The 13,959-nt window shown below is 44.0% G+C and overlaps 1 protein-coding gene across 1 annotated transcript in view; it reads right to left on the bottom strand.

Annotated features, from left to right (window-relative positions):
* The window catches only part of CATSPER3 (cation channel, sperm associated 3), a 37,854-nt gene extending 24,829 nt beyond the window's left edge, over positions 1-13,025 (bottom strand). Inside the window, exons 1-3 of the mRNA XM_015429646.1 lie at positions 12,916-13,025; positions 8,147-8,300; positions 3,045-3,284 (exon numbers count right to left, since the gene is read on the bottom strand). Coding sequence (XP_015285132.1) covers positions 3,045-3,284; positions 8,147-8,300; positions 12,916-13,025 — 504 coding nt within the window. The remainder of the gene's footprint in view (positions 1-3,044; positions 3,285-8,146; positions 8,301-12,915) is intronic.
* Positions 13,026-13,959: the final 934 nt, after the last annotated feature.

Genomic DNA, 13,959 nt, shown 5'->3' on the forward strand with positions numbered 1-13,959 from the left:
CAGACACATCCTTATTCCCATACATATTGTATACTCTTCCCAGCAGGAAATGATCTGACCATGGCACTAGCTGTATATTCAGACTCCTTACCAAAACACCAAGAACCTTAGCACAGAAGATTAAATCTAGCACATGCCCCCTTTCATTTTTCGGCCCCAAACAATCTTGGAGATACCCACAAAGTCCTATGCATTAGAAGAAAAGGCAGCCTTGAAATCCCCTACAACTATCACTCTGGGAACCTCCAACACCAAGCCAGAGACTGCATCTACCAACTCAGAGAGGGACACCACTGAAAAGATATGCAGGCAGTAGACTAGTAGAAAATCCAGTCCCACACAAGACACATACTACCAATGCCAGCAACAACTATCTGCACTGGGATCCTACTAAAGGAAAAGACCTTTCAAAGGATCACAGAATTCCCCTCCGTTCAAAACACAACCCATCTCTACAACCCTACCAAAATCTCACAATTGATAGAGAAACTCAGAAATCATAAATTCACATCAATGAACTCAAATCTTAAAAAATAATATGTGGTACAGCCTTAGCCAAAAATCTGAGTTGGAGGCAGGGCCGGCTCACCCGCTAGGTGAACTAGGCATTCGCCTAGAGCGCACTGGCCCTTAAGGGTGCCAAACAGGACCCGCCCCCCCGCCAAAGCCCCCAACTCCCGCCAAAAGCCTGCACAGCCACTGGAGCTGGCTGGCTATGCCCGAACCTGGATGTGAGGAGGAGCCGCGCCAAGAGCACCTCACTGGCTTCCCACGTGTCTTTGCGCTGCGCCAAGGCCGCTGCCGCCGCTTCCCCCACAGCTCCCCGCCTTCCGCAGGCTTGCCCGGAGACAGGCAGCCCACCGGGTGGGGTGCCTCGCGCATGTTGCAACAGCCAGGAGGGAGAGAGGGGTTGCTCGTACATGTGGCTGCTGGGTGAAGATCCCCATCCCGTGTCCAGCACTAGCAATCGACTTGAGAAGATCTGTTTCTCGCTCAGCGTAGCGGAGGGTGAAACCAGGGCTCAAGGGGGAGGAGCCAAGCAGACCATGCGGCTCTCGCCCACCACAAACAACTTCAAAGGAAGCAAACTCCGGCAAGGGTGTGCTTTGCTTGCGTTCGGGTTTTTTTCCCCTTCTGGTAAAGGGACTGTGAAATGTGTTGTGCGAGATGGCCATATTTTACCAGCCCTCTTGATCTGCCTTCTTAAGAACAGGACCGTTGCTCTCTCTGGCTTCCTCAGCAACAGGGGCTGGCTGGACGACCGGCCGCAATTGCCCCAAACTACCCCCCCGCCCGCCCAGCTTTCCAAAGACGAGGACCAGGTGAGGGAGAATGGAAGAGGCGGGGCTGTTGCCGAGGAATGGGTCTGTGGGCTTGGGAGGGAAGGAGGAGCTCTATCCCGCTTGGGTGGCCAGCCTCCTCAGCCACAGTTGGCTGGGGGGGGGGAGTCTGCCTGGAGTCTTCTCTTTATGGTTGCTTCTAAAGGCAGCAGAATTGACCTTGAGTCTTGTTGGTTCTTGGGGTGCATTTCAGGCTCACCCACCAGAGGTGATATGAGGAGTCTGAGAAGTCAGTAAGAGACCCAATTCCAGAATTAGCCAAACTGGAAAGTTTGCTGTGGTAAAGTCGCCCTCAAGAATAAGGTCCTAACTTGCCAAATAACTTCAGAGGAGGAGAAGGAGGACCAAGGCTGGGCCGCGGAGAGGGGGGAAGGCATGGTGGAGCCCAACAGGGGAGGGAGGCAGGTCTCGCTGCTGCTGCTCAGCCCGGGCGTCTTTTGCCCAGGAGCTGGAGGCGGTTCCTTCTCTCCAGGCCCCGCCTGGAGGTTGGCAAGCCCATAATTGGGTGCGCGTGGGGGGGCACCAGAAGGTAGCCCCGCCTAGGGTGCAAAAAAACCTCAGGTCGGCCCTGGTTGGAGGGACACATCAGAGAGACAATATCCCTATGATGTCTCCCTCCAGCACTGCTTGGTGGCAGTCTTTGGAAAAGAAACCACTCCAATCCAGAAGTACTAGCCAAAGTCCATTCCTAGGCTTGTGACCATCCATCTTTCTGATCAGAGAGATGGACCAGAGAGATGGCTTCCCTCTGTCTTGGCTCCTCTGTAGCTTGTAAACCTGCTAAGGGCTACATCACAGAGTTCTGTACTTCAAGAAGCAGGAAGCAAGATGGATCAGTTCACCACTCTTGTTCAGTGAAGTTTGGGTATGGCTCTGGGAAGCGGGTTCCATTAGTTCTTTTAAAAAGACCATTTGTTCTTTTCACTCTGATGAAACGTGAGGCCAGCTCAAATGTACAGGAATAATGTTTCTCCACACTAACTTTTTTCCTGTGGTGAATAAATGACATGTTAAGAAGAAACTAAAGTCCTTATGCTTGGCACACCAGTTTTCTGTGTGCTGGTGGTCTTTTTACATGACATAATATTCATCCTGACCTACAATCAGATGCGGCACAGTACAGAGACAGCTCTGTCACATGTTATTTCTGTATATTTGAATCATCCCTTAAAAGAAAGGAAATGGAATTAATCAGTGCTCTTTGTGTAGAAAAAGCCCAGCAGGAACTTATTAGCATAATAGGCCATACCCAATAGCAGGAACTCATTCGCATATTAGGCCACACCCATGACAGCACAGCTCATTAGCATATTAGGCCACATCCCCGTGTTACCAGAAGTGTGGTCATCCAGCCACACCCACCTTTTGCTTCTTATTCTGTTTACCTTGTTTGTTGTCAAAACCCAGGGCTTTTTTTGGAGCAGGAACTCCTTTGCATGTTAGGCCACACACCCCTAATGTAACCAATCCTAATAAGTTTCTGCTGTTGTGTGTGGCCTATTATGCTAATCAGTTCCTGCTGGGTGTGGCCAACTTGGGAGCCAGTCAGAACGTCGTTCCTGTGTGTTCCTGCCCAAAAATAGCCCTGGCAATTAATCCTGAACAGAAAAGAACAGGGTCAGTGCAGAAAAGACTGTCAGTTAATTAAGAAAAGGGAAATTAGAGATGAATCTAAGGTATCTTTTTCAAATGACATCACTTTACCGTCATTCCTGTGCTATAGTAGACAAGTTTGAGAATCCGGAGTGCTTGGAATCCTTTCACCAGGTTCCAAAAACTGTACTTTTGTGGATTGCTTCTGTCGATAACATATAACAGGTAAGCAAAGAAAAGGACAACTACATCATATCGCTTATAGCCATCCTTCCAGTAACCTATGGGGTCCAGGTAAAGGTTCAGGAGAAACTCTGTTGTGTAGATGGCTAAAATAATCAGATCTGCTATCTGAAAAAGAAACAAAAGGAGTGTAAGACATAGACTGGTTGCATTGGATTGGTTCATTATTTCTTGAAGCACTGAGACTGTGGCCAGCCTAATAAAGGCAGGTTCTTCCAGGCTATGGTACCACAATTTCAGCAGAAACTCTGTTGTGTAGATGGCTAAAATAATCAGATCTGCTATCTGAAAAAGAAACAAAAGGAGTGTAAGACATAGACTGGTTGCATTGGATTGGTTCATTATTTCTTGAAGCACTGAGACTGTGGCCAGCCTAATAAAGGCAGGTTCTTCCAGGCTATGGTACCACAATGTTAAAACACTGCACTGCACAAAGGGCAAATGGGGAAGAGGCCCTTGGCTTCTCTTTGGTTCCCCCCCCCCCAAGTGCTTACTTTGCACTCTGCTTCTTGGTGCAGGCTATGCTCTCTAAAATCGCTTTACTGCTCTTTCCTCCCAGAGGCTAGAATGACTTTGCAGGATCAATGCCAGTTATGGAAGAAAATAACATGTCGATTAGCAACACAGGACTGAGACAGCCAGTGCCCCCCTCCCAACATACACTAACTTTCCAGTCATCGGGGTGTAGGTACTAAACAGAACTAAATAGAACTAACATTCTAAAAGGGTCCAACAGAAGGCAGACTCCACAGCTAATTCTCTGCAGCGATTGGCTGAGAGACCGTCAGTCCATCTGAGACAACAGAGTCTCAGCAGAGAACCAGAGTGGTGAGGTTGTGAGACTGCTGGATATTCACTGGAGAAAGCCAGGTTCAAATTCCCACTCCAATGCCAAACTGCATGTTACCTGTAATACAAGCTGTGTCCTTTTTGCAGACAGACATCATGTTGGAGAGCTAACATCCCCAAGAGCACTGGTCCAGTGCCAGGTTGCTAATTCCCTGGGAGTGTGCAAGTGCTGTAAGACAGTAAGACCAGTTTGCCAGCTAGCGGCAGAGGCAGGCACAAGTCCAGGCCTTAAAATGGGGAGCATGGGGAAAGATAGAAAGATGGGAGCACTGGCCCCCTTGGCACGCAATCCCTGAAATGGCCAATTGGTGGCAGTGGGACCAAAAGAGGGAGAGAAACCCCCTCCAAGGGTCAGGCAGGCAAGGAGAGAGGCACATTGCCAGGTGTAGGCTCAGGTGGCTGCTGGTGCCTAGTGGCCTCAGAGGGCCAAATAGAGGAGGCATGTGCAAGTCAGTGGGGCTATTCCACCCACAGCAATCTTCTCTACCAACTGGAATGTCCATGTTTAAGGCCAGATCCATGTTCAGTGCTCTACAATAGCCTAACTTCAAAATTACCGTGGCATGGATCCATCTTCCAGGCTATACGATGATAGAAGAAAGCATTTTTTGAAGCTGAATTAACTTGCTTCTTCAGTACTAATGCTAGGTCCACTATAACACCTGGGCCCTTAACTGAGTCCGTGAGTAGACAGCTGACCGTCTATTTTAGTGACCAAGAAAAGGTGCCCTAGTCAGTAATTCCTTAATGATGGACTCATGGACATGATCCTTACATGGACTTCATGATTTCTGTTGTTATAAAGTGGGAGTACTGTGACATGGGTGGAAGCCAACAGGATGATCAGCAAAAAGAAGTAATTAAAAAGTAGTATCAAAACACGATTTCACTAGTGAGCTTCTTTGGGAAATATAGTACAGGTAAGGAAATGAAGGTGAAAATATTTATCTACTTCCAGTAATGTCCACATTGTAAATAGAGTGTGAGAACTTGTTAATCCTCTCCCTCTCAAAAGCTTGACTTTTTTTTTTAAATGCAAGCTATGAATGGACTTCTTGACACTAGCCAGACTTCTCTTTTGGCTTCCATGTCACAAGGATATATAATTAAGGCCCAGAGGTTTGTGTACAGTAGCTGACTTTGTGTAAGCTAAAATATTCAAGGTGTGTAGAAGATAAGTGTTTCTCAAGAGGAAAATTAAATCATGAGACGGAGATTATTAACAATATGAACACTTTCATTTCAAATTCAAAAATGTGCCAGTAAGTTCTATTCAAGTCTGATGGTGCAACAGGAATTCCACAAATGATAAATCTGCAGTAGGTGGGGAAAGGAACTATGATACAGGATATCACTGTACAAAATAATTGTCAGATCAAAAGGCTGCCATAAAGAGCTGCCTTATTGATATTGTTTAATATATTTTACTCAGGCCTTTTTTTGTAGAAAAAGCCCAGCAGGAACTCATTAGCATAATTGGCCACACCCAACAGCAGAAACTCATTAGCATATTAGGCCACACCCCTGACAGCACAGGTCATTAGCATATGAGGCCACACTCCCGTGTTACCAGAAGTGTGCTCATCCAGCCACACCTACCTTTTGCTTCTTTTTTTGTAGCAGGAACTCCTTTGCATGTTAGGCCACACACCCCTAATGTAGCCAATCCTAATGAGTTTCTGCTGTTGGGTGTGGCCTATTATGCTAATGAGTTCCTGCTGGGCGTGGCCAACTCAGGAGCCAGCCGGAACTCCGTTCCTGTGCGTTCCTGCCCAAAAATAGCCCTGATTTTACCAAGCCCTCTTAATTTAACCAAACCTGTCCTTCCTTTCTTCAGTATTATTGGGCTGGATCCAGACTGAATTGTTTGCTAATGGAAGGGGTGGCAGATCCTTGATTTGCCTCTCATGCTGTTCTTGATGGTCCCTTGGGGGAGATAACTGTACTCCATGGGAGGGTGGGAGGGAGGGAGGGAGGGAGGGAGGGACGATCTGTTCCACTGACAGAAGTGCCTTGTATGAGTGGAAAATTTAGTCCAGATCCCAATTGTCTCTTCCGAAATACAGATGTACACATGTATGTATGTTATATACCATCAAATCACTTTTGACTTACGCCAAGCCTATGAATTAATGACCTCCAAAACACCCTATCATTAACAACCTTGCTCAGGCCTTGCAAACCGTGGTTTCAATAATGAGGATTTTCAAGGGAGGATACTGTCATCATCAGTAGTGTTATCAGTGGCATCACAGCACCCCATTTTTAAAAAGGCCCTAAAATATCAATACATTGCAATACATCACAGCACCCCATTTTTAAAAAGGCCCTAAAATATCAATACATTGCGAGAGCATTCTAATAATAGGCTTAGCAGGTTCTCTAAATTCCCAGATTTCATATAAAAAAAAAGTCTCTAGCCTCTTCCCTCATTGTGTGGGAATCCTAAACAGAGCACTGATGTTCTGGTTCTGGCAATGGTAATAATATTGGCCTACGATAAGGTTTCTCGGTCTTGGTTAGTGTAGTTAAGGCTTAGGCCCTTGTATTTCCAAGTAAAAGGAACTACTCAACTCTCTTTGAATCCAAACAAACTACAGATTTTATTACTGTATTTAACAACAGTTTAAAATAACTGTTGTGAAATGATAAACAGAGATGGATAAAGTCTTAGTACTTATCCCATATAAATTTAAGCTTAGTCACTCCCAAAGCTCTTATTCCTACAAATTAGAAAGCATTTTGCAGTGGTGGTGGTTGGATGGCGGGGTGGGGGGCGGTGGGGGGAGAGCACTGCTATCAGACTACTGGGGCGGAGCCCTTTCTTTGGCAATCCAGCCACCCCCTGAGTCAGCAGCTCCCTCTCTGCTCCATCTTCTTCTGCTTCCTGGGGGAATTCTCTGGTAAAGATTCAGTGATTTCATTAACTTCTGCTGGTCAGTCCCGGCTCTGGGACCTTTTCATGCAGCTCTTGGGTACGTTTAGTTCTGTTTTCTTTCTCTGAAGGCCACTCAGAATCTGCTCCCACTTGAACAACTAACTGCTGCCTCAGATAGGCCTACTTATACCTCTCAGAAAGACTGAAAATGGTAACTTTTGATTGGTTTCTTTGTAACATGCTCTAGAAGGCTAATAGCATTGCTATATTTTTCACGTGTTTGGTTGGTTAACTCTACAGTCCTTAAGAATCCTTAATAACATTTCATCTTATCTACTGAAGTTTGCATATTTAAGTGCCGTAAAGTCATTACTGACTTATGGAGACCCCAGCAAAGGGATTTCAAGAGGAGTGAGAAGTAGAGGTGGTTTGCCATTGCCTACCTCTGCAGAGTGCTCCATGGTGGTCTCCCATTCAAGCATTGACTCTGCTTGGCTTCCAAGCAGAGAATATTAGGCTATACTATGCTGCCTTCCCCCATATCTACTTCAATTTACTAGCACATATACAGGTCTTAGAAGTGTTCCAAAAGAAAAAAAATACAGGAAAAATGCAAGGTGAAAAGTAATGACCCAAGAGAATGTGCAAAAGATGGAATAATCTAGGGCTGCCAGCCTCCAGGTGGGGCCTGGGGATCTCCCGCTTTTACAACTGATCTCCAGCTGACAGAGATCAGCTCCCCTGGAGAAAATGGCTGCTTTGAAGGGTGAACTCTGTGGCATTGTACCGTGATGAGGCCCCACCCCTCCCCAACCCCCCACCCTCTCCCGGATCCACCCTCAAAGTCTCCAGGTATTTTCCTGCCCAGACCTGGCAACCCTAGAATAATCTGAAGCAGTATGGGATCAAAACTGACACTGTGACACTGTGTGGAAAACCCCTTAGTCTACGATATGTCTTAAAATATCTAGCACTTTCCTCAAAGTAGCCCTTAAAATCCCGTCTGGTATCACATATGGATAATCTTTGGATATTGCTTTCAACTGATTACAAAGTTGGCAGTGATATAAAAATAAGATACCCACATCATGATTTGTCAAGAGAGAGAGGAATTCTGCCTTATTGATCTTACATTTTGTTATTGTTTTCTCATCTAACCCTCTAGAAAAGAGAAAGCCCATTTTGTCTTTAAAAAGAAATCAAAGAAAGTTAATACATTTCAATAGCCTGAGATTTTTGTTACCTCCAGGAAGTAATGCGACTCAGATCGAACTTTAAAATCAGTCTCTATAACCAAAAATATTGCATTGAGTACGATGGTGCTGATCATAAGAGACTTGAACAGTGGATGGCCTAATATTTTTTTAATATATTCACATAGCTCAGTATCTGTTCTCCTGGGAAGAGAAAGATAATGGGAGAATTTAATCTATAAAGCAGACAATATCCCCATTTATCTGAGCAGTCCAGGGGTTATCTCAGCCAGGATGACATTTGATTATTTAAAGAAATGCAAATTCATGCTATGAGCCAAAGGCAGGTAAAGACAAATACTTTGAATTTGACAAGTAGGGTTTCTCAGAACTATTAAATCATGGGAGTGAAATTCTAAAACAATCAATCTTTTGTCGGCTTGCCATTGAATTGGTTTGATCTAAGAGGAAAAGTTCAGTTGGGGAATAACAGTCAATTTGGGGATGTAATTCAAGTCAAATTGAGAATAATTGGCAATATCCTACTTTAGGCTGGAGGAAGGCTTCAGACCTTGTTTAGTGGAGTGGTAGGATACAGGCCAATATATCATGTTTCCATCGCTCAGATGGACCAAACTACATGGTACATACGGCATGTACCAATAACCCAGTGACGGTGTGTAATATTAATTAAAACATTTTGGAAGAAGGAAACTTTGAAATGTAGTAGCGGATGTGGGATTATTTTGAACATCTTGGTAAAGGGCTATATTTGTACCAGGAAAACAATGAGTTAGGAACAGATAAACAAAAATCAAGCATTTCAAGGTTATTATCTATGTTTTTTTAAATTTATCCAGCACCATCAATGTACATGTACAGTTTATAGAACAAACGTTATTTCCAGACATAATAGGCAGCAAGGGAGAAGGGGCTGAGGCCTCTGATGGAGCAGGGCTAGGCTTGCCATGTCCCCCCAGGGGGCGGGGAAACCCCCACCCCAGAAGCCCGTTCCCCGCCGGCGGCAGATCGGGCCCCGGGGGGAACTCCACCCCGATGTGCACGTCACCCCGAAGTGACGCGACCACACCGGGCACGCTGGGGGCAGAGCCACGGTCATCCGAGGGAAAACTCTATGGTTTCCCCTCGGATAGTTGTGGCCCCGCCCCCAACGTACCCGGCGTGGTTGCGTCACTTCTGGGTGATGTGGATGCAGCATGCACGTGCTTTGCACGTGCACACTCCAGCCGGGAGTTTCCCACTGCGGTGAAAATCACACTTGGCAACCCTAAGCAGGGCACCAATTTCTCAAACTTATTCTAGCTGTGGCGCACTTTTTAAAAATTAAAGTATGGGGCAGAATTCCTTATTAATATCAACAAACATTTACGGTGTGTAGAAGTAAAACTTGTGTGGCTTCAGAAGGACCTACACTGTCTGTATTTGCATGAGCTGCTGATCTGTGCACATCTCCCAACTGGGAGTAAACTCAGATAAGGACAAGCAGATATAAATCCGGCAGTCTCCCAGAGAAGTTGGGGAGAGAGAAGGGAACTGTGTTGCACCCTTGAACAATCCAATCACATTCAATATAGAGATGTGTGGAATTATCTACCCCTCCAAGATGTATCATTATCATTATTATCATCATCATCATCATTATCATTATTATCATTATTATTAATTTACTACATTTACACCCTATTCTTCTGCACAATGGAGCCCCAAAACAGCTTACATCATTCTTATCTCCTCCATTTTATCCTCATGACAACCCTGTGAACAGGGGCGGACTGGAAGTGAAAAACTCTGAGAAAGGATCCCTGCCCCAGGTGCAAGGCATAGTCAGTGGCCCCCAGTGTCATTGGGGGTTGTTGAGTTTTTGGCATCAGGCTGAGGAGGGCTTCTTTCCTCCTCGTCTGGTACTGGAGGAAGGCTTGCTGGAATCTGTTGAGGGTTTGGATTGTCATTTTTCTTTAGCCCTGCAGGATCTAAAGCCAGAATTTGGACTGAAACCCCTCCTTAGGCTTGCAGTCTTCCTTGTGGTTTGGCAGTGACTTTTTCTTATCTTTACTTCCACTAGATATTTATCCATGGCATCCCCAAAGAGATTGACCCCTTTGAACGGAACACTGGCCACCTGAGCCTGGGAGGTGTAGCTGACTTCTCAACTGTGCAGCCATGTGTTGCAGTGTGCTGTGACAATGGAAAGCCATGGCTGTGGCTAAAGGCTACATCTACTGTGATGGTTGCTGTCAGTGCAATGCTCTGTAAATCATCCTTGAGCTCCTTCAGAATGTCTTCCCAGTGGAGGAGAGGTTGGAAGCCCAAAGATAAATGGATCTAGTGAACAGTGAGAATGCTTCAAGGGTCGAGCTACAGCAAATAAAATCTGTATCAAAAGAAATATATTTGATCCAAAGTGTACACAATAGTATAATTTAAAACATAGGCCCTGGATATCAGGCTACTTTCAGAGTCATCAAGAATAAGCTTTACATAAGCCGTTATAATTTCCTATACAAAGCTGATGATAAATATCAAATGACCAGCACAAGACCATATGCATTTCAGCATCCAAGGCCTTCCTTTAGTGAACATTGAGCCTGCTGAGGAAGCCCACAAAACTGCCAAGAATGCTTTGATGTTCTTGCAGAGTGTCAGGTTGATACTTTTATCACAGGGATCTCTGGGAAGCCCATCAGAATCCACTGGGATTATTGTGTTGAAGGTCTGGTCTGCCATTGGAGCACTGAGTACAGGCAGTTTGAACTGTTCCACTGCCTCTGGAGCCATGGAATAGAGCCAGGAAATAATTTGGTGATCGGCTTTTGGCCTTGCAAGAGCTATCTTGACAACCTTCTCAAAAACTGATGGAAAAAGAAGGCCACAGGAAGTGGTTTCTGAGTGTGGGAAGGCCCTAACCAAGTTCACTGTCCTAGCCGGATATGGCTCTTCCAGTTCTTTTTTGCTCTGTGAGATCTCAAGAATACAGAGAACCTTAAGGAGCAATTTTGGAAAGACCTCATGAGCAAAGTTTTCTGCACTGCATCCGCAAGCATTTTTTTCCTTGCCCTCTTCTTCCATCGCTTTCCCCTCTCCTTGTAGCATGAGCTGTGCTGTGTTGAATCCTACCATACCCTTTTTCTCAGCAGCCTCCTTTACACGTTTGATTGCATCATTTAGCAACAGTCAAGCAATCATCCTCTTCTCGTTCTGTTGTCTCAGCTTTTTCAGTTTTGCTTCCTTCTCTTGTATACTATCCTTTTCACTACCTTCTTAAACCTTTCTAACTTCTCTGCCTTTCCCCCGTCTTTCTTTTCTTCTTCTTTTTGCTCCTCTTTAATGACACACAGTTCATCACAATATTGCTTGTAATGAACATGAGCTGCTCTTGCCATCTGTAAAAGCTGTGATATTAACATGGTATACATTGTTTTCATATACATGATATAAAGTTTCTTTGACAATTAGGTGGGCATTCAAAGTTCTCTCTGACATCCTGGCCCTTTCATTGGTCAAAATGTGTCCAGTTTTTGAAAACCCACTTTCTATGTCTGAACTACCATGCAATAATGATAATGCTGCTTTCACCACCTTGGTAACCAGTGGGTATTTTGGATATCCAGATGGGTGTGTCTTTTCAAAGAACTGATTCCAGTATGTATCTATGTGGCAAGTTTCACTGGCAGTCTCATCTTCAAGTTTCCATTCATGCTGCTACTTTCATTATATCCTTGTGGGTTCCTTCCTTGACCCTCTGTGCTGGAGCTAGACATTGAAGATATCTGAGGATGGGCTTGTCCAAAGATGACTGGAGTAAAAGGTGTTTGCAGGCTGCTATGAAATGTTCTTTTGCTCCCATTAAAATGAGTAGCTGTTCCTTTTCAGAAAGTATTTTCAGTTTGTTCACTGATTACTTCTCTCACAGGTATGTAGTACTCATCACTGAAGGCTTCAAGGGACAATGGTGCTGAACTCTTACAAACATGATTCATTATGGTTGTTGTGAATGTTTTTACTTCACTGTGCATCACATGCACCAAAGGCTCTTCTTTCTGGAACACTCCAGTGAACTTTATAAATAAGCGGGCACTTGAGCAAAAAATCACCTCTGCTTTCATTGTCTCATGTTTTAAGAGGTTAATTATGTTTCTATACATTGTGGAAGATTTCACCAAATCACTTTTACTCTTAGGAACAAAGTCCTTAAAGTACTTCATAACTGAACTAAAAACAATCTGTCTTCTCACTGTGAAGTCATCATGTTTCCCCCAAAATGCAGTAATGAAAACAAAAAAACCCACAAACTGCATTCACAAAAATCAAAGAAATACTGACTTCTGACCAATTTTTTGAAAAAACTGACAAATTACTGACCAAGATGAAAAAACTGACTTAGACCCATTTTCCACCCCTGCATAAGAGTCCGGCTAGATTAAGTGACTTAGCAAACTAAATCATTAAATCTAAAAAGTCCAGATCATTTGGCATCTAAATTACATTGGTGTTAATTTGTCCAGAAACATTTTTAAAAATCTATTTATCTGAACTTAATTGACAATTTTTTAAATTTTATTTATCTTTGGATTTATATCCCGCCCTACCCCAAAGGCTCAGGGAATGTGTCACTTCACCCTGACATACACTCCATAATTTATTAATGGAATCTCAAATGACTACTTGGTACACAAATGCCTGTCCTTGACACAATGTAGGACAATTGCTTGTTCAAACACAGAGATTGTTCTCTGTAAGGGGGGGGGGAGCAGCAGGTAAGCTACAGGTAAAACTAAAAGTACCTCTTGACATATATTACCTGTATCGTCCTAGCAGAAGTTTTTCTTTAACTTCAGAAGTAGACGTAAAAGCCTCAAGAGGCAATTTTTCAGTAAAATGTCTTCCTTCAAAAGAGCCCAAATCCTCCATAACCACACTTAATATATGAACTTGGTTAGGGCTGAATCAATTACCTTTTCCTTTTAAGTGCTCTGGAGGCTGGAACAACACAGCACAGTAGAAGAAAGAATGGAATGGCCTCTGTGACCTCACACACTTTGTGAGGTCATACCTACAACTCAGTATGGAACACAAGATCTAAACTAATATAATTCACAAATAAAGGATACAAACTGGAAATATTAAGAGAACTGGTATAAAATAAGTACTACAGGAAAAGGGTAAGATGATGTGAAGCATTTTACACTCCTAATTATGTTGGGATCCAAAGAACAGAAACAAACCTCATGGCCAAGCATGATTTAGAGCTATATTTCTTAAATAGCAACTGCTTCAATCCAAGGGTAAATCAACTGTGGAAACAGAGGCAACGTTCAGATGTAGTTTAAAATACGGTAGGGAGGTTTGCTACTCAAAGGGGAAAAAGGAATTCCACTGGGAATGGCCAATGGCTGCTCTTTGGATCATATTTATTTAGAACTAATTCCAACTCAGAACCTCTTCAATAGTGACATTTTGCTAAAATGACACTTTCCTACAGTGTACACATTTTCCCTATAATTCACATCTACTTGCTCATATTGTGTTCTTAGCTATAACACTGGATTTGTCTCCTCACAGCTGCCTTGGTTGACTGACTAGAACAGCTAGTATTATTCTCCCCTTCTCTTGGTTTCTATCAGCAGTTAGACACGCTCATCATACAGCTGATCCAGTCAATATTCCTCTTGAATTTTTCATGAAGCCATGCCTCCTGCAAGTATAGTAGCAATGTCCAGGGGACTTTTCGTAGAAAAAGAGCTGCAGGAGCTCATTAGCAAATGGTATGCTAATGAGCTACTAGGCTATTAGCATATACCACACTCCCTGACATCACCAGATGTGATGTCAGAAGGGGAAGCAA

This window comes from Gekko japonicus, unplaced genomic scaffold, assembly GCF_001447785.1.
Source record: "Gekko japonicus isolate JY-2015 unplaced genomic scaffold, Gekko_japonicus_V1.1 scaffold615, whole genome shotgun sequence".
NCBI classification, from domain to species: Eukaryota; Metazoa; Chordata; class Lepidosauria; order Squamata; family Gekkonidae; genus Gekko; species Gekko japonicus.